The 22,654-nt window shown below is 57.6% G+C and overlaps 7 protein-coding genes across 7 annotated transcripts, besides 1 other annotated feature; all 7 read left to right on the top strand.

Moving 5' to 3' along the window:
- Positions 1 to 979: 979 nt before the first annotated feature.
- On the top strand, positions 980 to 1,519 carry LPMP_351940 (endochitinase, putative; the record flags this gene model as incomplete). Its single annotated transcript, XM_010704829.1, has 1 exon — positions 980 to 1,519. One exon carries the CDS (start codon positions 980 to 982, stop codon positions 1,517 to 1,519), a length of 540 nt encoding a protein of 179 aa, XP_010703131.1.
- A 1,148-nt stretch (positions 1,520 to 2,667) lies between these two features.
- On the top strand, positions 2,668 to 4,569 carry LPMP_351930 (hypothetical protein; the record flags this gene model as incomplete). Its single annotated transcript, XM_010704828.1, has 1 exon — positions 2,668 to 4,569. The coding sequence occupies one exon, from the start codon at positions 2,668 to 2,670 to the stop codon at positions 4,567 to 4,569; it is 1,902 nt and encodes a 633-aa protein (XP_010703130.1).
- Positions 4,570 to 6,050: 1,481 nt separating this feature from the next.
- On the top strand, positions 6,051 to 8,681 carry LPMP_351920 (major vault protein, putative; the record flags this gene model as incomplete). The annotated part of the gene is made up of 1 exon (XM_010704827.1): positions 6,051 to 8,681. One exon carries the CDS (start codon positions 6,051 to 6,053, stop codon positions 8,679 to 8,681), a length of 2,631 nt encoding a protein of 876 aa, XP_010703129.1.
- Positions 8,682 to 10,305: 1,624 nt separating this feature from the next.
- LPMP_351910 (hypothetical protein) lies at positions 10,306 to 11,601 on the top strand (the record flags this gene model as incomplete). The annotated part of the gene is made up of 1 exon (XM_010704826.1): positions 10,306 to 11,601. One exon carries the CDS (start codon positions 10,306 to 10,308, stop codon positions 11,599 to 11,601), a length of 1,296 nt encoding a protein of 431 aa, XP_010703128.1.
- Positions 11,602 to 12,491: 890 nt separating this feature from the next.
- LPMP_351900 (DEAD box RNA helicase, putative) lies at positions 12,492 to 14,075 on the top strand (the record flags this gene model as incomplete). The annotated part of the gene is made up of 1 exon (XM_010704825.1): positions 12,492 to 14,075. One exon carries the CDS (start codon positions 12,492 to 12,494, stop codon positions 14,073 to 14,075), a length of 1,584 nt encoding a protein of 527 aa, XP_010703127.1.
- A 1,175-nt stretch (positions 14,076 to 15,250) lies between these two features.
- Positions 15,251 to 17,215, top strand: LPMP_351890 (DEAD box RNA helicase, putative; the record flags this gene model as incomplete). The annotated part of the gene is made up of 1 exon (XM_010704824.1): positions 15,251 to 17,215. One exon carries the CDS (start codon positions 15,251 to 15,253, stop codon positions 17,213 to 17,215), a length of 1,965 nt encoding a protein of 654 aa, XP_010703126.1.
- Positions 17,216 to 18,525: 1,310 nt separating this feature from the next.
- On the top strand, positions 18,526 to 21,159 carry LPMP_351880 (hypothetical protein; the record flags this gene model as incomplete). Its single annotated transcript, XM_010704823.1, has 1 exon — positions 18,526 to 21,159. The coding sequence occupies one exon, from the start codon at positions 18,526 to 18,528 to the stop codon at positions 21,157 to 21,159; it is 2,634 nt and encodes an 877-aa protein (XP_010703125.1).
- Positions 21,160 to 22,011: 852 nt separating this feature from the next.
- Positions 22,012 to 22,542: a repeat region.
- Positions 22,543 to 22,654: the final 112 nt, after the last annotated feature.

Below are 22,654 nucleotides of genomic sequence, written 5' to 3'. Positions count from 1 at the left end.
CACACTAAAAGGAAACAAACAACCAACGGGTCGTTGGAGGACTTATCATTTCTGTGGCGCTGCTCGCGTATGCGCTGCGAGAAAGCGCGTGCACCGCTGTTGCATAGGCGTCGTGCGTCTGTATGCGAGGACCTCGTTAAGCTCCCTGGTAATGGGTGAATACTCACTAGACAGGAGAAGCTCAGAGGTGATGCGTTTTGGCCCTACGAGAGGGCTGTTGTGCATAGGCCTTTCGCGGCGGTGACGGCTCATGCTTACTTTTTCTGTCTTGGTTGATATTTTCTCCGGTAAGATGATGGTCGCTTACGGGGTGGCGATTGTGGTGATGCGCATCTCATCGGCTGACTACCTTCCCTTTCGCATGCATAATGGAGTACGTGTGTGTGTGTGTGTAGGGCGCGAGCTGTCAGGGACACTGTGCAAGTATATCGGGCTGTGGATGCACACCATCTCTACCAACTCCCTCACACGCTTCTTCTCGCCACACCTTCATTTCGCTCTTTTCTTTTCGGGCACTGGAACTCGACCCCACACGTACGCATGCACGCGTCCCACGGAAACTAACTTCCATCTATACGCCGGCGCAAAGGTGGCGGCACTTGGGGCTTTTTTTCGTTCTGCTAAAGCCTCGATTTTCATCGCGTCTCCCCTCCCCTAAGTGGCACCGGCTTTTTCGGCTCGTTTTTTCCCTTCACCTGTTTACGTTGCCTCCCGCTGTTGTATCTTTTTCGACCTGAACCGACGAATGCACACAGACACGCACACACTTCTGTCTTCGACACGTACGCTCACACCTGCGTAACCGAACGCCTCCTCGCGCCGCCCCCCACACAAACAAAACGCTCCTTGACGTGTTGCACTTCGCCCACCCACACACGCTCTCATCGCCCCCCCTTTCCCTCTTTTTCTTTGGCTTGTCCTTCTATTGTTGTCTGTTGATGCCTCTCGCTAATAACTGCGTTGAAGTTGGACGTGAAAGATGGTTCTCTTTCTTAGATTGCGACTTGGTGCGGTGCATGCGCTGTTGATTGTGGCGGTTGTGTGTAGCCTACATGCCGCTTCCATCGTGGCTGGAGAGTCACCGTTGTCGAGCTCCATTGTGTGCACATGTCGCTGCTGCTACCAGGGTGGGTGCAGCGCGCTCACGAACGTATCGTGGGTCATAAGCTCCTGCAATGAGTGCACCACCAAGATGTGCAATGACTACATTTCCCACCAGCATGTGCGCGAAGAGACAGCGCGCCTCTTCGAGGGGATTCAAGGTAAGCGTCCCTTTAACGGCACCGTGGTGGTACAGGAGTGTAAAGTTATTGCTGTGCTGGAGGCGTCCACGTGCACGGAGAAGAGTTGCAAGCGAACGTCAACCATCAAGGCGGAGTGCTACGATCGCAATGCACCTCTCATCAAGTACTCCATCATTTCGTTTGTACTTATCACGATCTTCGCTGTCATCTTCGGTATTATCAAGAACCACATCCCAGCTCTCCAGTCCTTGAACGAAAAGTACTTCAACTACTGACGGGCGTGGATGGAGAAGTTGTGGGCTTATCCTTGTGTGTCTGTGCGTGTGTTTCTTGCTTGTGTGCTTGTCTGAGCGTGTACACGCATGACGCAGTCGCCGGTTTCCGAGCTGGAGTTCTCATTTCTTTCTCGTATGTGCTAATGCCTATGCAACGGGCTGTGCTACATCTTGCACACACACACACACATGCACATACAATGCTGACGCGGACACGCATGTCCTTCTGGCAGTGCTGTGTCCCTTCCCCCTACTGCACGCAGTACTCTCTTGCTGCTCACGGTTGCACTGATTCTGGTGTTCTTTTGATCTTCTTTCCTCTTGTGGCAACTATGCAGCTCGCATCGACACTCGATGTCTTTTCCTCATTCACCACAGACGTTCTCCGCACTGAAACTTGTAAGCTGTGGTATGGGCGTGTGTCGCGGTCCACCAGAAGCAGGTGAGGTGCCAGAATGGGATAAATAAATGCACTTACAAAATGTGGTCCCTGTGGGGGCAGGCAAGGGGTCACCATGAAATGATGGGGGCTATACGCCTCCGCCGCCCCCCTTTGCCATTTCTCTCTCCATCTTTGGCGTGCGCGCTTCTGCCGCTGAAGGTCGGTCACGGCACGGGGAGTTCGCCGTCGCTCCCTCCCTATCTTTGATCTCTGATGCCGTATCAAGCGACATGCACTCTCTCCACCGCCGTCCTCCTCCTTCGTCTATGTCTCCTCCGTGCCGCGTGGTTCGCTGCCTTCAGGCCTTCTTTTCACGTTTCACAGACGATCTCTGATACGCTGTGTGCGAGCGCTGTTTGTTTGCTTCTCTGTTCTCCGCATTTCTGCCCTGCTTGAGTGGCTCGCTTCTTCGCGCGCGCGTGTGTGTGTGTCTCAGCTGTGTGCGCTGGCCGAGTCTCTGAGGGCACATCCTCTTTTTCCTCTTTTTTTTTTGTGTGCTTTCGTCTTGGCAACTTGCGGCGTTTCTCCGTCGACGGCGCGTGTGAGCGTTGGAGAGCATCGGCCGCTGCTCATCTTTCACAGAGAGAGGGCATCGCTGTAGCGGTACAAGAAAAAAAGGCCAAAGAGAGTCCCACATCCCAACAAGCCACACGTCACAGAGGGAAAACACATTCACACGACACCATTCACGCTTTAGTTCGTCGCCATGCAGCGCTACTTGATGAATACGAGCTACCTGCAAGGGCAGCTCAAATCCTTGTACGCCCTCCACAACAAAACAGTGACTGACTACGGCGAACTTGTTCAAAACTTGAACAAGGAGTGCGCCATCTTGTGTGATATCATTCCAAGCTATCGCATCTCCAGCACCCTCGAGGGCGAAGATGGCGGTGGTCAGCGAAAACAGAAGGAAGTGTATAATGTTCAGAAGCTCGAACACGAGATCCTCACGCAGTACACCCACTTTCTGCAGCTGCTTCGAAAGCTCTCCCGCAAGTCGCACCCCGAGCAGCAGGCGCTCGGTAGTCGCCTATGCGCGCAACTCGTGAAGAGCTCTGCCCCGGAGTTCAATTATGCCGATACACTGCTCTCCCTGGCGATCGACTTCGCCAACTGCAAGTCGGTACGCGTCGCTCAACCGTGCCAGACGGCCCTCTCAGAGCTGCTCGATGGCCAGAAGGTGTCGGACACGACGGAGCACATCGTAGGGGCACTGCTGCGTATCGTGCGGAAGCGTAGCTATGCGATGAACCCAAAGCTGCTGAACCTGCTGCTCCACGTGCGCGTAGCCATGGTGGACGTGCACCGCGAGGACTTGGCGGAGGAGAAGGCAAAGAACAAGCGTTTCAAAAAAGAGGACAAAGAGTTGGCACGCCAGATGCAAAAGTCCAAGGCCCGACGCGATCGTGCCGAGATCGCGGCGAAGCAGACTCGCATCGTGCACCGAATCTTTGTCATCTATCTGCGTGTCATCGAGGCGTCCAAGACATGTTTACCGGTTCATCAAACGAAGATCTTGGCGCCGACGCTGGAGGGGCTGGTGAAGTTTGCGCCACTGGTGAACGTGGAGCTCTACCAACAGCTGATGGAGGCATTGAAGGACTTGGTGAAAGGCGGAGGCGTATCACGAACACGCCAACGCATAGGTAGCGCCGAGGGCGGCATCGACAGCAACGATGTTGATGACAAGGACGAGGAGACAGCGGCCTCGGTGACCACGCGGCTGCACGCGCTGGTGGCCGTGGCCACACTGGCGCAACGGGACGCCACCGCGACTGCCTCGGAGTGGCGTGTCGATCTGAGCTACTTTCATGAGGTGCTCTTCCGTTGCCTTGGCGAGGCACTCGAGTTGCCATCGGCCGAGTCGTCGTCCTCAGCAAAGATGACGCGCGAGGAGGCACAAGAGGCCTCCGACGGCGACATGGACGAGGTGGCGTCGCAGGGGTCGACGTCGTCTGCCGGGTCGTTGTCGTCTCAGGCCTTCTCCATTGCCCAGTCCATGGCGCAGGGAACGTTTGTGCACCAGAGCGCGAGTCGTGAGTGGACCTTCCACGTCGGTCTCGTGCTGCGCGCCGTTGACCTGCTGGTGCTTACGCAAAAGCATCTGCCGGTCGCGCGTGTGACGGCCATCCTGCGCCGTCTCATGCAGGCGACCCCGTCGTGTCCGCCGCACATTGCCATGTCCATCCTCGCGCTGTGCCACCGCATCGTGCTTCGTTACCCACTCGCAGGGGGTGTGATTGTGGGGGGCAGCGACAACGTCATCGCCGGCCGTGGCGCCTACAACCCCGAGGCACTACAGACTGCCTCGGCCAACGCAGATAGCTCTTTCACGTGGGAGCTGAGCTTCCTTTCGCACAGCTACCACCCGACGCTGCGACAGGTGGCAGCGACAATGTGCAAGCATTACCACAAGGTATCCAAGTACCAGCATGGGCAAGCCCCCATCGTGACGAAGCAGCTGGATGCGCTTGGCCCGTACGAGGTGATGGAGGAGTACGATCCATCGCTGGGTGATTTCAAGCCCGCCTCCCCGCTGCCGACCGCCTTGAAGTCGGAGGTGCGGAAGCGACAGCTCGAGGAGGCGGAGGCGTATCGGGCTGCGTGAGGATGAAGAATGAAACGAGGCGTGGTTTTATGGGCTGCCAAGTGTGCTTATGCGTGCCTCTGCTGTTGTTGATGTCGGGTGTCAGGTGCGCTGGCTCGCACGCCGGCGTGGACTTGTTTTTTTTCTTTGCCATAGTAACTACGCTTAAATGACTCGGTTTAAGAGATGCTCGCAGCGCATCTGCGATGGTTCGCTCACCACAATGCGACTATTACCTGCAAAAGAAAGAAATAAACGGCCCTGGTCGCGAATGTCTGCCTGTCTATGTGTGGGGCACGCGCCAGTGTGAGTTCCATGCAGCTTGCTTGGCTGGGGAAGCGACCAAATTTATTCGTGCCTTGTCGCGTGCGCGCTCTCGTGTGTGGGGTGTTTTGTGCCCTTCCCGCTTCTCGCCGTCTTGTTGCTGCTGCTGAACCGACTGTGGTGCTTCTACCAGAAGTGTAAGGGGCGCTCCAAGAAAAGAAGGAAGCGGTATTGAAGCCAAGGAATGGACGAAGCGTGATAAGTTGGCAATGCGTTTCTGAAGCAAAGATGCGTACTTGTGAGGTGGTTGAGACCGGCAAGACAGTGAGAGGCCACAGCTGCAGTCGCGAGGTCTACTGCAGCTGTGCTCGTGTGCGTTGTGCAGCTTGTTGCCCACGTAGCGGAGAGGTCCAAACCGAAAGAGAAGGTGACAAAATTCGCTTTCTTTGACGTTCTCCCCCTTCGTGTGAGCTTTCAGGACACGCTGTAAGCTGTTTTGTTTTTCTCGAGAGCCTCCACGCTGTCTCTTTCACGTGCGAGCTCACGACAAACATTCGACCTGCGCAGATGATGGTGCGCTTACTAGGCTTGAGGCTTCTGTATCAGGCTCTCTCGCACCCCCCACGTGAGGGCGAAAGAGGTTCAGGGTGCGAGAAGCGCTGGTCATGTGGTGTGGCGGTGACAGCATCATCAAGTCATGAAAACCACTTCTGCTCCTCCTGCCGACCGCTCCCTTTTTTTGACCGTTGCACTGGGCTTCGTTCCTCCTCTTCTTGAGAAACGTATGTGCGTGCTGCTCCTGCGGCACCCTCCTGTTTCACACCCACTCTTTCGAACGTGCTTCTCTCGTCTAATCACTCTTACCTTTCCCTCTCCCTTTCTTCTCTGCGCTGATGTGATGTACCACGTCTTGGTAAAAGAGTTGTTCTGGTGCTGTTCACGCGCTTATCCAACTCTACTGAAACGTTGCGACGGCTGTCGACGTTGTGAGCGCCGAGGAACGCCCAATGGCAGGGACGGGGGAACAACAACAACAAAAGGAGCAGCCATCGGAGAAAACGCATACCCACGCAAAGACTGCCACCAAAGGGCACTGTACTGAAGCGAAATAAAAACAAAGCTGCATCATTTTGTGTGCCACTCCCCTTGCTTCTCCCTGCTTGCACACCTACACATACCCATTCGCTGACACAGGGGCCCAGCACAAAGATACAAGGCAGAGGGCTGGGCTCAGTGCCATGGCGGAAACGGTGCTACGACTTGGCCCTCAAGAGTACGCCCACCTCACCAATTTGAACACTAACACGACGGTACTTATCCTCGGGCCACTGAATCACCCCGTCGCGTCCCACGAATCGATTGCGCTGCCTCCGACGAAGTTTGTGGTGGTGTCGTCGTCACAGTACTGCCTGGTTGCCAACCCGCACCGCATCGCCGTCGACCCGACCACCGGCATCGCACAGCCGGTGCGAGATGCGTATGGACAGGTGCAGGTGCGGTCTGGTGAGGAGGAGTACCGCTGGCACGTGTCGCCCTTTCCTCTCTACCCTGAGGAGGTGGTAGTGAAGATTGAAGATCTCAAAGTCCTCTCGGCGCGGGCTGCGCTAGTGATTCAGGTGCTCACCGCCTACAGCGTGCCGGCAGGTAGCGTCATCGGCTCGTCACCCTCCCCGGCGCACCGCGAGGCTGGCGAGCGCTACCTCTTTTACGGCCCCGGTACGTATTACCCCCGCGTCGAGGAGCGCATCGAGGAGGAGGTGACAGCCCATACAGTCGAGCGTGGCTCGGCATTGTGGTGCACGACGAGCGAGACCTTCACGGACAGCGTGACCGGCCTGAAGCACTATGCCGGTGACGCGTACATGTACGTCACTGAAGGGATGCACTTTTTGCAGTCCTTCGAAAGTCTTCAGTGCGTCACGGAGGGCATCGTGCTTAGCACCGAGGAGGGGTTGCATGTGCAGCCGGCCAAGACCTATGCCGACCCCCGCACCCCATTTCGCGAGGGGGGTATCATTCGCAAGGCAGACGAGCCATTCCTGGTCACGAGCGACATGTGCGCCTGCTTTGTGCTGCACCCCTACGACAAGCTGGTGAAGACGGTGAAGCGCACGCACGTGTCGGCTGCGCAGTACGCTGTCATTCTCAACCCCGTCGGCGACGACGGCAATGTGAGCGTCGGCGCGCGCAAGATCGTCACAGACACAACCTTTTTTCTCAAGCCAGGTGAGACGCTGGAGAAAGACCACCCGCAAGCTGCATACCTACTTTGCGAGCAGGAGGCAGTGCTTGTAACAGCGCTGGGCAACTTCACCGACTCGTCGTGCACGCCGCCGGTGGAGCGCTACGACGGGGATCGATGGCTGGTGTATGGCCCCTGCTCCTTCATTCCGTCGGACCTCATGCGTGTCGTTCCCAATGCAAAGAGTGGTGCAGAGGTGCGGAGACCCTACCTGCTCAGTGAAGGGGAAGGCTTGTATGTTCGGAACAGCGTCACCGGTGTGGTGCGGTGCATCTCAGGCCCTTGCAGCTACCTGCTGACCGCTGAGGAGGAGGTATGGGAAAAGCCACTCTCCGCGCAGGTGGAGCGGCACCTGACGCAGTTAATCAGCCACGCTGCCTACATTGAGCTCGTGCATGAGAGCGAGCGCAAGGTGCTGCAAGGGAAGACGGAGCGGGCGGTGCCCTACCACATTCCCTATCAAAGCGTGACGCAGCTGTACAACTACAAGACGCAGGTGACGCGTATCGTCTTTGGCCCGGATCGCGTACTCCTCGAACCTGACGAAGCCTTCACGGTGGTGTCGCTCTCCGGCTCTCCGTGGGACCCGGCGAAACCAACAAAGTGTATGCCAAAACAACCAAACTACATCACCGCTCTGCACCTCTTCCTCGGACCCTCCAACATGACAGACGTCGTGCACGTTGAGACGCGTGATCATGCGCAGCTTGCCCTGCAGCTTTGCTACGACTGGTACTTTGACGTCACCCCTGGCGACACGGAGGTCGCCAAGGAGTGCTTCAGCGTGAACGACTTTGTGGGCGACGCGTGCTCCTACATCGCGAGCCACATCCGCGCAGCCGTGGCCTCCATGCCGTTCGAGGAGTTCCACAAGAACAGCGCGCGGTGCCTACGGCGTGCTGTGTTCGATGTGAATCCCGCCACCGATGAGCCAAATGGCTTGCTTCGCTTTCCAGCAAACCACCTTGTCGTCACATCGGTGGATACGCAGGAGATGGAGGTGCTCGATGAGCGTACGCGGCAGGGGCTGCAGAAGTCCGTGAAGATGGCGATTGAGATCACCACCCACGCTCAGGAGGCTGAGGCGCAGCAGGTGGCCATGGCGCGTGAGCAGGAGGCGCGTGGGCGACTTGAACGACAGCGAATGCACGATCAGGTGGCCAACGAAGAGCAGCGACGCGTGCTGCTTGATGCGGAGAGCAACGGGCTTTCCATTGTTAGCTCCGGCAAGTCCAAGGCCATGGCAGAGGCTCTGTCCTCCGCTTCACGTATTGAGAGTGAGGCCTCGGTCGAGGCGGCCACCGTGCGGGCTGCCAAGGAGTTACTGCTCTACAACACCATGAGCGAGATGCAGCACAAGAAGAAGCAGCTACTCATCGAACAGGAGGAGAAGGTGGCGGCGATGACGCTAGACTACGAAAAAGCGCTGGAAGAGGTGCGACACACGCAGATAAGCAGGGTGATAGCAGCTCTGGGACCAGAGACGATTGCGGAGATGGCTAGGGCTGGGCCGGAGCTACAAGCAAAGCTGCTGGCAAGTCTCGGGCTGGAGGGCTACCTCGTGACGGATGGCAGCTCGCCCATCAACCTCTTCAAGGCGGCGAGCGGCCTCGTCGGCCATGTCTGAGGAGGGCGGCGACCAATACGCTACTGGCGCAGGCTAGTTACCTGTCGCATTCTTCCTCTCTTGCCGACTCTGTCCTCTTTCTGTTCTCGCGTGAATGCAAGCTTCTCATTCACTCCCTCTTCCTCCTTCGTGCGGTGACTGCCCTTCCTGCCGCCAGGAGGAGTTCTTGTGCGGCTGTGTACAGTATTGCCTATGAGCGCTTTTTCTCTACGGACAGTCGAGTATTTTTCCTCTCGCCAGCCAACCAGAAAAGGAAACATCGGTTCGTTTACGCGGATGCCGGTAATGGAGGAAAGGGATGGATGGATGGATGGATGGGGGAGGAGGCGAAGACCTCTCTAGCATCTCGCTTCTCCTCTCTCACCCTCAATAATCAGCCGACAGCACCTCTCCAACGCCCAGAGCTGCCTCAGTTTCAAGCGTGCGCGCCACCATCATTTCTCTTTTGTGCTTTTCCTGCCTTCGTGTGCCCTTTTACGCTTCGCCCCATTTTTTCCTTCTCTTGCGTTCTGTTGGCAGCATTTCTGGTGCGCTCCTGTGTGGCGCTCTGCGCGCTTGTTTAGTTGCTGCTGCGATGTTAAGCCTTTAGGCCCGTCTGTCTTTCTCTGTGCGCGGCTGCGTCTTGCACTCGCTGGCAAAACGGAACGAAATGCGATCATCTTCCCTTTTGAAGGTTGTCGTGCTTCGCTCGACGGCTCAATGACAAGACATGAAAGGTGAGCGAAGCAGTGGTGCGATAACACTGCCCTCTCGCTCTCTGGTCCCAACCCACATGCAGGCGCACTGCCACCTCCGCAAAATATGCGCGCATTGCCAGTCCGAAGAGAGCCCGCACATGGCTGTGGTAAACTTCTGTAGGAAAGAAGAGAAGGCTGGCCGACATCTGAGCGAACCGCCCGAGAGCGAAAGAAAACGCGCATATTGCAGGGCAAATGATCTGCAAGAGGGAGGAGAGCCGCGACGTAGGCCGGTGTATACACTGGCATTCGGTAGACGGCACTCAGACACGCAGCGGGAACAGTAATCACAGAGGGAGGAACTGCACGTGCTACTCCATCCGTTGCACTGAAACTCATTCTCTCATTTGACTCAACTCGGCAGCGCAAGAGGGTATTCTATCTATCCTAACGCGCCCTGCTCGATTCTGCTGTCCTCATTTCATTGGTTGTGTGACTCAGTCCTATACTTTTCATCGTCTACGCTTCTCCCCAATCTCACTCTTGTGCGATTCTCCTTGTCTTCTCCCAACACGCCTTGTTTTGACAATACATCGCCGCTATGAGTGTTTTGTTGCTGTCGTGTACGTCCGCTTAGCGTGCCTTCGTCGCTAGGATACCGTCATCTTGAAAAAGGGCATAACGAACAGGAAAGCCGACCGAGGGCGTTGGAACCCTGACCGTTGCGCCAGCGCTGAGCGTGCGTGTGCGTCTGTGATAGTAACGGAGACCTCAATAGCGTTGGCGCAGGAGCACGCAGACAAGCACCGTCCCAGACAGACGTGCTGTGTGTGGCTCTTGCTTCATTTCCTCGCTGGTAGCCGCTCTCTCGGCTCCTTTTCTTTTCGTCTCCGCTTTGCGAGCGGTTGAGCCTTCTTTTTGGCTTTCTCGATCTTGACTGGACAAGGATGCTCCACTCAACCTGCCCTACCGCCAAGAACCTGACGTCGTTCGCGGCGAAGGGTACGATGCGTGGCGGCATCCCTCGCATCTACTACACCTGGATGAAGCCTGGAAGTGCAACACGCCGCCGCTTTGAGAAGATGCGCAACCCATTCGTCAACCTCGAGACCGGCACCTCGCTTTACTTCCGTGACACCCGCGACTCTGCGGAGGCTGTAGCACACGCCGCAGATAGCAAAGGACTGAAAGGCATGGACAACGGCATTGACCTCTACAACGAGTACAAGATTGTGCCAGACCTCTACCCGGAAGGTTTTCAGTGGAAGCACAAACTGAACACGGAGTATAACCAGTGGCGCTCCAACACCTGGCTGACACCGGAACTCATTCCGCAAGAACACCGCGGGAGGTTTCTTTGCAACTTCCAGCTCAACATCGTCGCGTATGATATGCGGGTGGTGAAGTTTAGCCCGAAAGACCACCGTCAGTGGATTTACTGTGTCTTGTACGTGGGTAGCGGTAAGGGTATCGCGGGCTTTGGACGCGCCGTGGCGCCGAGCACGCAGGAGGCCCGCAACGAGGCGATCCGCGAGGCCTTCTCGAACATCATCGCTGTGGACTTGGAGCAAGAGGGTCCTATGTACCCTGTCCGCATCAACGCCGATGGCGCGCGCGTGCTGCTCTACCCTGCACGGCGTATCGTAGCGAACTTCCGCGTAGCAGACATTCTCTGTGCCTTTGGCTTCCAGAATGCTGGGTGCAAAATTAACTTGAAGGCGTCGAACAACCCCAAGGCACCGACGCACACCGTCGAGGGCGTCTTCGAGGCGGTCAAGGCGCTGCGTAGCGTTAGCGAGATTGCGGCGAGCCGCGGCAAGGTGCCGCACAGTCTTGTGTACAACATATACCCGTACCTCGAGGAGATTCGCCGTCGCAAGGGTATGATGGCGATGCACCCACCCGGCAAGGACGGCATCTTCATGCCGGACCGTGTCGTGGACAACCGCTTGCCGGATCATCTCAAGAAGGGCTACTACGACGACGTCTACTGGAAGGACTTCTTCGCCGGCAGCAAGGAGCAGTTGAATGAGCCGAAGATGGGTCTGCGCGGTGATGAGCTGCGAGCACAGCTGGAGGAGTCGCAGGGGCGTGCAGCGAAGCGGTCGAAGCGGCGCACTTTAGACGACGTTCTCCAGCGACTGGGTAAGACGCCGAGGGATCTCGGCGCGCTGCAGGTGGTGAACCCGCGCCTCGATGCGAAGCTCCCAACCCATGTGAAGCGCAACTATCTTCTCCACTGAAGACAGCTGAGACCAACGAAAGAACAAGGTCAAGGGAGATGAGCCGCGGCGGGCCTGGGTGGGAAACCTGCCTTACTGACCGGTGCGTGTGCTGTTGAGTGTACGCCGGCGCAGCGCGTTGGTTGTTGAGAGAGCGATGAAGGGCTAAATCTCCGGCATGCTGGTGCTTGCAGTGGCGTAACTCTCGCTCTTTTTCTCTACCCGAGGGGATTCTGTTTGCGAATGGCTGTCACCACGTCTACGCATTGGGCACGCGCGAGAGAAAAGAGAAGCCGCCTCAACAGCGCGGCTTTTTTTTCCGGCCTGTTCGCATGAAGCGTGCCGTTGTGAAGGGGGAGGGGAAGAGGAGGGGCGCGTCCCATGCGTCGTCTTCGAGATACCCGCGGCTGCTGCACTCACGTGGAGAGGGCATCGAGAAAGGGGAGGGAGGCCTGTACATGGAGCGGAGCCGTTGACGTGCGCCCCTCGTTCACTTTCGCATGCGTGCGGATCTGCACTGTTGCCCAACGCTTACCAACACTCCCGAAGGGTAGGGCGCATGGATGTGTGTATGACGCCCCCGAGTATAACCAGGCCGTTTCAACTTTCCTCTTCCCCCCAATTTTGGCGCTTTTGCCTCTCTGTCGTTGACTAGAAAACATACATGGCATTGGTGAAACGAAGGCATCCAACGTGCACCTCTGTGCGGGTTCAACTTGGTGCTGCACCCCCCCCCCCCCCACACACACACCCACATCACCACTTCCCTCCTCGGCACATCACATAGCCATACGTCTCCGCACCCCTACTTTCAAGCACGCTGAGGGAGGAGGATACATCACCAGAGGCAATCCTCTGCGTTGCACCTGTCAACCGCACAGTCCCCCCTCTTCATCCCGTGGAGTGCACGGATGCCGTCAGCACGACGAAAGCTCACCGAGGCGATACGCGAAGATGAGGGCGGAGACGATGGCGAAAGTAGAGTGTCTATGGTAGCTCGAAACACCTCTAGTGCCAAGCATCAAAGCCTCGGCTCCGACCTCTTGGATAACGAGGAGTTCAAGACAAAGACATTCAAGGACCTTGGTCTGTGCCGCGAGCTGTGCATGGCATGTGCCGAGGCTGGCTGGCAGCACCCGACTCGTATTCAGGCCTCCACCATCACCGTCGTCGCCGAGGGCCGCGATCTCATTGGTGTGGCGCAGACTGGGAGCGGCAAAACGGGTGCCTATGCACTGCCCCTGGTGAACTGGCTGCTGACTCAGCCGAAGACGCCGTACCTCTCCGTCCTCGTGATGGTGCCCACGCGTGAGTTGGCGCAGCAGGTGACAGCTCAGTTTTTGCTGCTGGGCCGAAGCGTGGGACTGCGTGTGGCGACGCTGGTGGGTGGTGCAGACATGGTTGAGCAGGCCTGTGAGCTGAGCAAGCGGCCGCATGTCATCGTCGGAACCCCTGGTCGTGTGAAGGACCACCTCAGCAACACGAAAGGCTTCAAGCTCGTGAAGCTGCACGCCTTGGTGCTGGACGAGGCGGACAAGATGCTCGATATGGATTACGAGAAAGAGATCGATGCCATTCTGGAGCAGCTGCCGCAGGACCGCCGCACAATGCTATTCTCCGCTACACTAAGCACCAAGGTTGACCGTCTCCAGAAAGCATCGCTTCGGGACCCGGTGCTCCTGCAGGTGCACCGCAAGAACACCACTGTGGACACGCTCAAGCAGTACTACATCTTTGCTCCGTTTGCGCAGATGCTCTCCTACCTACATCTCTTTCTAACAAAGGAGACAGGCAACCACATCCTCATTTTTTGTCGAAGCGCTGCACTGGTGCATAAGATTACACTGGCGCTCCGCACCTTGGGGCACCGCGCGTTGCCTTTGATGGGTCGCATGGACCAAAGTAACCGCAACATTGCGCTCACCAAGTTCAAGGAGGGCAAGGTGCGGATGCTGATTTGCACCGATGTTGCGCAGCGTGGTCTGGACATACCGCACACGGACGTTGTCGTGAATTTCTCGCTGCCTGATCACGTCGAGGACTACATCCACCGCGTGGGTCGTACAGCTCGCGCTGGGGCTGAGGGCAAAGCCGTTAACCTCATTAGCCAGTACGACATTGTGCTGCTGCAGAAGATTGAGCAGCAAACGGGCGTCAAGTGCGTCGAGTACCCCTCCCTCCCGGAGAGCGAGGTGCAGCTGGTGCTTCAGCGTGTTGAGGATGCAGAGCAGGAAGCCATACGCGAAATCCGCGAGGATGCTGGGGAGAGGAACTTGGAGAAAGAGTCGCGGCAGCTGACGACAGCGCGGAAAGGCAAGCGAGACCGTGGCGACACTGACATGGGCTACGACGATGCCAAGCACGGTACGAGCGACTTCGCAACGCTGCGCATGCGTCGCGAACACGAGTCCATCTTCGAGATGACTAAAAAGGAACAACACAGGTCTCTGTGGGCGAAACGACGGGAGGCAAAGAAGCACGCGAAATCTCGATAGCTTCCATCAAAGAAGTGGACAGATGAAGAGAGCGATGTGTGTGTGGGCTATGTCTACCGGCACCCAGAAGCGACCTCGCTTCGCTCTTCTTGTTCATCACAATGACCCTTCATCTCGCGTACTGGCAGTAGCAGAATGAGGGCATATGCGCTTTGCGTTCTGCCTTTTGTCCTCTTCCCTATCTCATGGAGACAACCGCTACCCTTCCTGCTGTCAATACTGCTGCCCTTGCTCCTCCTCCTGCTGCTGCTGCCACCGGCGCATTCTTCTCCTTTTCCTCCTCTATAGGTGCCAGCACGATAGCATGTGAAGGGAGGGGGTGCATGACCATCGGTTCGTGTCGCAATCCGGAGGGGAGAAATGGCAACTGAGACTTTTGAGGGAGGAGCCGGCGACTGTGCGTAAGTGGTCGTTAAGACGAGTAAAACCAAACGGAAAGGCGCGCTGTTTTTTCTTTTGTTTTAATTTTCCTGACTGTGCTCGTCAAGTTCTGCCATGCCGCTGTAGTGGTACAGTCGTTGCATCACCGCAGCAGGACTGTAGAAGCACCCGAGGCAGACAGAATGAGCGGGAAGCGCAACACCAGAAAGCAAAACAGCGGGAAGAATAACACCAGCAAACCAACCCGCTGGCATGAGGAGGAGACGGACACACATGTGTATCCACACACGTTCGTACATGGGCATGGGCGTGCAAATAGACTCGGTGCGACACAGTGCAGACTTGACTGGGCCTCTGCGGCACTCTATGCGGTTCACCAGTGAAGTGCACACTGTCGCTTGCTGTGCGCACTTCCAGAGAGCCCCGGTTTTGGTTCTCCATTATGCCTGTGCTTTTCACCCTGACTGAGTCCACCAGGTTTGAGAAGACAGGCTAGGGGCCGCTAGTATCAGCGCTTGGCCACCGCACTAACGCGTATCCATGCTTACCGTCACGATGACTCGCAGCACCCGGCATGTTTCGCCTTGTGGCCTCTTCCCCTTTCCCATGCACATCTTTCCCAGTTCCCTCTATTTCATTCTCGTTTCTTCCCTAGAAGTAGGCGTAGATCATACGCGTAGCAGCACACGAACGCCGACTTACCCACGCGCAGATTTGGTTAGACCTCCTCAAGCGACACTGCTGCTGCTGCTGCTGCCAGCAAGTGCTCACCGTGTGTCTTTACCTCCTCGTTCATGTCGGTGACGGCACCTACGGCGTCGTCGCTGGGGGCCCCCAGCGACGACGCTGCAACTGCTGCTGAGGAGCAGTTCAGGAAGAAGCGCCGTCGCATTCGTCATCACCGAGGCAAGGCCGAACGAGAGGCTGCTGCAAACGGTGCCGATAAGGAGCCGCACGACGAGCTCGCCGAGGCGGTAGAGGATGACGATGACGTGAGTGTTGTGAAAGAGATGCAGGCGGCATCGACCAAGCGTTCTGAGAAGCGACGCCGTGAGGACAACAGCGACGGCGGCAACGAGGTGGACGCGGATGCGACGGCATCGAGTGCGCATCAGTATCATTCCCCAAAGCGCGCCACAGTCACGAGAGGCGAAAAGTTGTCCCCCTCCGCTTCCACGTCGTTCGCTGCGTCGTCATCGCCGGCCGACCCCACAGCCGCGAGCATGGCGCAGCGTAGCAAGGAGCTAGTCAAAACCATTCCTGTCGTCAAGGACTACAAGTCACTACGCTTGAATGCCCACATAGTGTCTGCTCTGGAGCAGGAGTTCAAGTTCACGGAACTGACCCCGATTCAGTCTCGCTGCATTCCTGCTGCGCTGCAGGGTCGCGATCTCCTCGCCGAGGCAAAGACCGGCGCCGGTAAGACGCTGGCGTTTTTGATTCCAATTGTCGAGATTGTCTGCCGCTCCGGCTTCCGCCCCAGCAACGGCACGGCGGCCATCATCATCGGCCCCACCCGTGAGCTCTGCCTGCAGATCGAGGGTGTGTTGCTGAAGCTGCTGAAGCACTTTAACGGCTCTCTGACATTTTTGTGCTGCATTGGTGGCCAGAGTCGCAACCAGGAGGGCTTCAAGCTTGCCAACGGCGTCATGATCGTGGTCGCCTCCCCTGGCCGCCTGCTGGACCACTTGAAGTTGACGGCGGACTGGCACACGAAGAACCTTCTGCTGCTTGCCGTTGACGAGGCCGATCGTGTGCTCGACAACGGCTTTGAGGAAGACATGCGCGAGATCGTGGCGTTGCTGCCCAAAAACCGACAGACGTTTTTATTCTCTGCCACGCAGACGACGCGTGTCGAACAGCTCGCGCGTATTTCGTTTCACAAGACGCCGGTCTTCATCTCCATGAAGAGCAAGAAGGACAAGGCCACCGTGGACACATTGGAGCAGGGCTACGTTGTGTGCGCCAGCGAGCAGCGCCTCCTCGTGCTGTACCACTTTGTGAGGAAGAACCTGAAGAAGAAGATTATAGTCTTCTTCAGCAGCCGCAACAGTGTCAGCTTCCACTGCGAGCTGTTCAACTATATAGACGTGCCGTGCATCGCCTTTCACGGCAAGCAAAAGCAGCATCAGCGCTCCGCGACGTACATGCAGTTTTGCAACGCCCCAAGTGGCGTGCTCTTCACGACCGATGTCGCGGCACGTGGCCTCGACATTCCCGAGGTAGACTGGATTGTGCAGTTCGATCCCCCGGATGATCCAGTAAAGTATGTACACCGTGTCGGGCGAACCGCGCGTGCTGGGCGCTGCGGTAACGCGCTCATGTTTCTGCTGCCGCAGGAGGAACTGTTCCTCAGATACCTATACGATGACGCTAACGTGAGGGTGAACGAGTACACGTTTGATGTGGCAAAAATAAAGGGGAATGTGCAGGATCAGCTAGAGCAGCTGGTGAGCTCCAACTACTACCTGCGCACGTCGGCGCGGCAGGCGTATGAGGGCTACTTGCTGAGCTACAGCAGTTGCCAGCTGAAGAACGTATTCAATATCCAAAGCCTTGACCTCGCTGCGGTGGCGCGCGGATTCGCGCTGTGTGAGCCGCCTCCGATCAAGATGGACCTCTCCCAGTCCGCCGCTCACATGAGTAAGAAGTCGCGACACGAGTTTCGCGCCATGCGCCACACTAAGGATATTAAACGACGCAACGTGAACGAGAAGTCAATGAACAAGCGACATCAAAACATTAGTGGCGAGTGGTGAGCAGGGTGGAGAGGTTGAGAGTGAAGAGCGGCAGAGTGTGCTTTCTTCCCCATTGTGTGATCTTGTTCGTTGTACTCTTTGGGCCTTTGTACACAGATGCTTCCACGACTTTCCGGTGCGGTTTCTCTGCACGCGGACTTTTTCTTCTCTCTTTTTCCCATTAAGGGAGCTCACGCGATACCGCACCCAAGAAGACGCTCGAGAGAGAGAGAGAGGGCGGATTCACTCAGGAGAGGCGAAGATCGCTTTAAAGACGTTTAAAAAGGGACATACGTAAACCGTAACTTCACACGGTCACACACACACACGCACACACACGCTTATGCATGCGTGTGTGTGTGTGTGTGTGTGACCGTGTGGGGAGGGGGCATGGGGTGTGCTAGGAGGAAGCTCAAGGCAAAAATGAGAGGCATAAAGCAGGGAGAGGAGATGGTGACTTCTCTCACTGCGCAGCTGCAGTAGTGGTGGTGTCGACTTTCGTGCAGAGTGGGGTGATGGAGCAGCTGGGCTGATTGTACTTCTCGCTGTGCTATCCGACAGTGATGCGCACTTCTATCCGCTTGTTCCTCTCCCTCTTCTTTTCATTTTTTCTCGAGCACGTTCTTTTCGGCTAGCGGGCATAAACGAAACACACGAAACAAAGCCGCCAGAGCAAGAGGTGCGTGTAACCGGCGCAGGTGTGAGCGGAAGGCAGAGAAGAGAGAAGGGGAAAAAAGCACGAGAAGAAGCGAGTGGGGTGGTGCTGCCCGCCCCCTTCATACCTCTGAGGCCCTCCTCATTACCCCACTCCCCCGAGGCACGCCCATACAGACATAGAGGCACCGCCTTTCACACTTTACATAGATACGAATCACAAGGAAGTGACGCCGTTGGTGGCTGCGTGTCTGTGTGCTCGCGTTCCTGCGCTGGTGGTGCCTCCATGCCCTCAAGTACTGTGTTACCTCGATAGGCTGTCTTTCCACCTGGCCAGCGCCTGCGCGACACACACCCGCATCACAGACGCACTTCAAATGGTTTAGAGTTGTCCCCCGTATCCTTACCACAACATACACGATCTCTTTGCAGAGCCTACGAACAGTGGAGGGACCGTGTTACCTGCTTCGTCGAGGTTGTCTCGTATCGACAGTGAGGCTTAGAGTCAGTCTGCTCTTCCCCCTTGTTCGCTTATGGGAAGGTGCGGTCCCAGTCTAGCTGCACCACCGCCGCTGCCGCCTCCTATCGTCCTCTTGAACGACGTCACCGCTTTCCCCTCTACTGGCCCTACTTCACGTTCTCTCCGCAATCCTCGCCGCGCCAAAGGCCAGCATGAGATGCAAGCAGAGGACGCCGCCCAGAGTCCCCCACGCAAAAAGCGAGGGGTTGCGGCAGCGGTACCGACGGGCCGGGACAAGATGACTGTTGCTGCGCTGGTCAGCGTTCCGCCGTCGCTCTCCTCTTCCTTTCCTGTGCCTCCCAAGTCGTGCGAACTCCATACTACAGCAAAGTTGCGACCCGGGTCGAAGCGAGGTCGCGCCGATAAGAGGCAGAGCTCGATGGACGGTAACTGCCAGAGGAGCAGTCGACACCACACTGAGACAACATTAGAGGACACCGCCGCACCTGCCTCCTCCACACCCTCCACGAGGACCAGGACGAATCTGACGCTGATGTACAACTTTGAATCACCGCCTCTTCCTAGTCCACCTTGTCGCAACTGGCAGGACGCGACGGCCTCTCCGGCGTCCCTTGTGGGGTCGATAGCGACACCCGCTCGTCGCAACGGTCTTGTGCTTACCTCTACCCCACCTTTTATACGAGAGGAGCGGGCTAGGGCCGCCAAGGGTGACGCTGCGACTCACACCCCATCAGCGTCGGTGAGCACACCAATGCGTCTGGTTCGAGTCGCGCGTGGGCTGCTGTCACCGGCCAGTACGACCCTCCGACGACGTCTTACTCACCTCCGGCGGTCTGCGGTGGGTGCAAGTAGGTTCGGGCAAGGGCTGCAACGACAGCAGCAGACCGCCGCTAGCAGTGTTTCCCCTCCCTTGTCATCGCCATGGGGACGACTGAGCACAATCATGCCTGCCAGTCATTCTTTCCCCTCCTGCATGGGGGAGGGCAGTTATGGCGATAATGCTTCGGTGAAAGCAGTGTCAAGGCGCAGCGGTCTTGCATCATCATCCGAGCCCCTTTCCGATGCGGTCGAGCTGTCTTCCATTCCGGCCAACCAACGATTCTCGGTGTCAGTGTCTGATACGTGGCGGCGCGGCGGCCATGACGCCGAGCTCCCTGAGCTTCTCCGTCCCACCATCCAGCTTGGCTCGGTTGTACTCGACGACAGCAGTGATGACGCTATCACCACGTCGTTGTCTCGCCGGTCCTCTCCGACTGTTACGGCCGTAGACGAGGTGCGCGGGGTCTCACGGCTTCAGCGACGTCGCAGAGTGGATGATGATCTAAGGGCGATGAGTGGCCGTGGTGACACTGCAGCTCTTTGTGGGCCATACGATGTGCGGTTTGCACAGGTGTCCTCGCTGAGCGAGTCTCTGGCGGATATTGTGTCTTCCTCACGCAGTACTGCACACTCGAGCTTGACATCCGCCACCGCAACTTTTGCACTGGGCGCCGCCGGACAGGCCCGGATCTCTTCTGCTGGACGTGACGGCGCAGGAGATACGGAGAACGAGTGCCTGCCACGCCGCAGTGCCACCATGATGGACATCAACCTCTCTTCCATCCTGCCGGATGAGGAGGAGTTAGCCATACGGCGGCGGCTTCAGCGCAGCCGAAACTGTCAAGCGCCGCACGCTCAACGCGATCGCGATATCCATGGGGCCAATGTGGCGGCGCTAGAGCCGGTGCGACGGCACCCAGTAGCGACTCGTGCGTGTGCCAGCAACGTCATGGAGCTATTCGTGACCAATGCCCCACCACTTGCGCCTCTGGGTCAGCAGCTGCCACTGCGGCCGGAGGTGAGGCGCCTCGCATCATCACGGTGCGCATCTGGTAACTCTGTGTCAGGCGCTGGCGGAATGGCTGCAGTCGCTTCTGAGCATCAAAGCGCCGCCTCGCATGCACACACGGCACGTGTGTGGCCGCCGGAACCGCAGCACCCATTCACGTCGCCCATGTCGTCGGTGTCTTCGTGGCGCACCGTGGCGCGTGTGTCCCGACGCACTGTTGCTCTCCTGTCAGCGCTGGTGTGCGTGTGGTGTGTGGTGGCAGTAGTGTCGCCCCTTGTGGCACTGCAGCCTCGCTACGCTTTCTCCGCAGTGGCACGCGTCGACTCGGCCGCCGCTGAGACACATTTTGTGCAAATACATACGAACTCAGTCGCAGAGTTGCAAGCACTGTACCAGATTGCACCCGCCTCGCTCAGCGCGGACGCGGTGATGCGGCTGCACCATCGGACACTCAGTGAGGGGGTGGAGCGACTGGAGAGGGCGACGCAGCACCTGGTGCCCGATGACAGCGCACCGCCGTTGCGGCGCCTGTTCTACTTGCGAGCGATGATTCGAGCCTATCTTGTCATGTCACGGAACTGCGAGCTGTACGCGCGTAGCCGCGACGGAAGTCGATGGCGGCGCTATGTCGTCTATCCCCTCGCGGATATGAAGCGCTACGGTGTGCACCGATTTGGCACCTTTGTAGGTTCATCTACTCTCAACCCCGGCGCTGCGGCTGCGTGGCGGGACCGAGTGTGGACTACTGCGATGTGCAGTGCCCAGTCTGAGGTGCTAGCGTGCCCCTCTGTGTTGTACGTCGAGGAGGCTATGGCCCGTGACGCTGCGCAGTTTATGTACACGGACGTCAACGAAGCATACGAGTCTCCACAGCGGAAGCGCAAGCTGAAGGAGTGGCGAATGTGCCTTCACCGTGACTGGGGGAGCGAGGTGTACCTGGAGACGCTGCTAAGCTACATTCGGAGCGGCGTACAGGGGTTGACACGGGACTACAACAGGTAATGTGAAAAGGAAAAGGGGTACTGGCAGGATGTACCCGCTGCGCAGCTGCCGCATCTCAGGGTGAAGAAGAGGAGGAGACTCGCTCCTCTTCTTCACGCAGAGGGGATGGGCATCCTGCTGAAGCGAAGTCTGCTTCTCTGTCTGCGTATGTTTGTGTGTACATTGAGCTGTTCTGCTTGTTGACAACATCGCACTGAATCCGTGGAGGAGCAGTAAGACAATTGCAGACGTGGTGACATCACTTGACCGAAAGAGAGGAGACGGTGTTGTGCGACCACATCTGTGTTGGCGAGGTGGTGGTGGCGGGTGGTCTCCATGGCCAGTGATGTGCTGCAGTCACCGCTCAAAAGGGGAGCACACCCACACACAACTCATCCGAGTGCGTTTGCATGAGGGTGATCAAGCCAATCAAAATATATCCGCACTCGCATCAAGCATTAGGAGGTCAAGGTGGAAACATGCACCGGTGATACCCACGGCGCCATACGACCTCCCCGATAACCCACCCGGCCCGTCATACACCAGGCGCACAAATGCGCCGGCTTTTGCTCCCAGTCTCCGTCTTTTCGCTCCTTTTCGCGTTCTTTCGAGTTTACAGCCCGGCGTACGTGTTCTTGCGCGAAACGCAGCGCTCCACGGCGACTGCACCTGTCCCCGCGCGGGGCGTATATTCGTTTCTGCCATTCCATCATACCTTCTCTTTCTTCCTCGCTACACGATTGTCGTCGCCTTCCCACGTCACGGTTCGGCGAGAGAGCGAGGTGATTGACGAAACACCGCTCCTTCCTTTTCCCGTTGTGCCTCCTTCGTGCGCATGTGAGCATGTGCCTCTGCGCGCCGCCACTTGACACCCCTTGATAACGGGGGACGCCACCACCAATGGCACCAGGGTGCAGTGTCCACTCTGTGGGGAGGCCTAGCAGCCCCTGTCTCTGCCAGTGCCAAGTTGCTTCTGGTGATGAGAGGGTCAGGCAGCAATGACGTAGGAAAGTCCGTGCGATTTCGTCGCTGCTGATGTCGGCGGGCCTGTCCTAGACTGCGTGGCGTCGAACCGACCTGCAGCACTGCACACGTGTGTATCATGCACATGCTAGGCTAGGTGCCAGCGTGACTCGAACGTATCTCACCCGGCCCTCGCTGCCCACTGGTGTGGGGCGCCTGCACTACTGCGCGCGATGCACCAGGTGGCGACCGGCCCAATGGGAGCGGCTGCGAGGCGATGTGGGGAGCGGGTGGACAGAACTCGAGGCAGGGGCCGTGCTCCGATGACCGAGTCGGCGCGGTGCTGTACCTCGCGTGTCTACGGCCGCTTCGCGCCGCGCGACGGACCTGTGAGTAGCCGGAGGCAGAGTGGAGTTGAGCCCATGTTGTATGGCAGAGAGTAGGCATGCGGAAAAATGCGAAACTTCCAGGAGGCTTTCATATTTTGGCGCTACTCGATGGTCCTATTTCGAACTTTCCTTACTCTCTTCTTTGTCTTGTTTTCCCCACTTTG

The sequence above is a fragment of the Leishmania panamensis genome (genome assembly GCF_000755165.1).
Source record: "Leishmania panamensis strain MHOM/PA/94/PSC-1 chromosome 35 sequence".
Taxonomy (NCBI): domain Eukaryota; phylum Euglenozoa; class Kinetoplastea; order Trypanosomatida; family Trypanosomatidae; genus Leishmania; species Leishmania panamensis.
The sequence above is the reverse complement of the archived record's forward strand: the minus strand, read 5'-3'. Positions and strand labels throughout refer to the sequence as shown.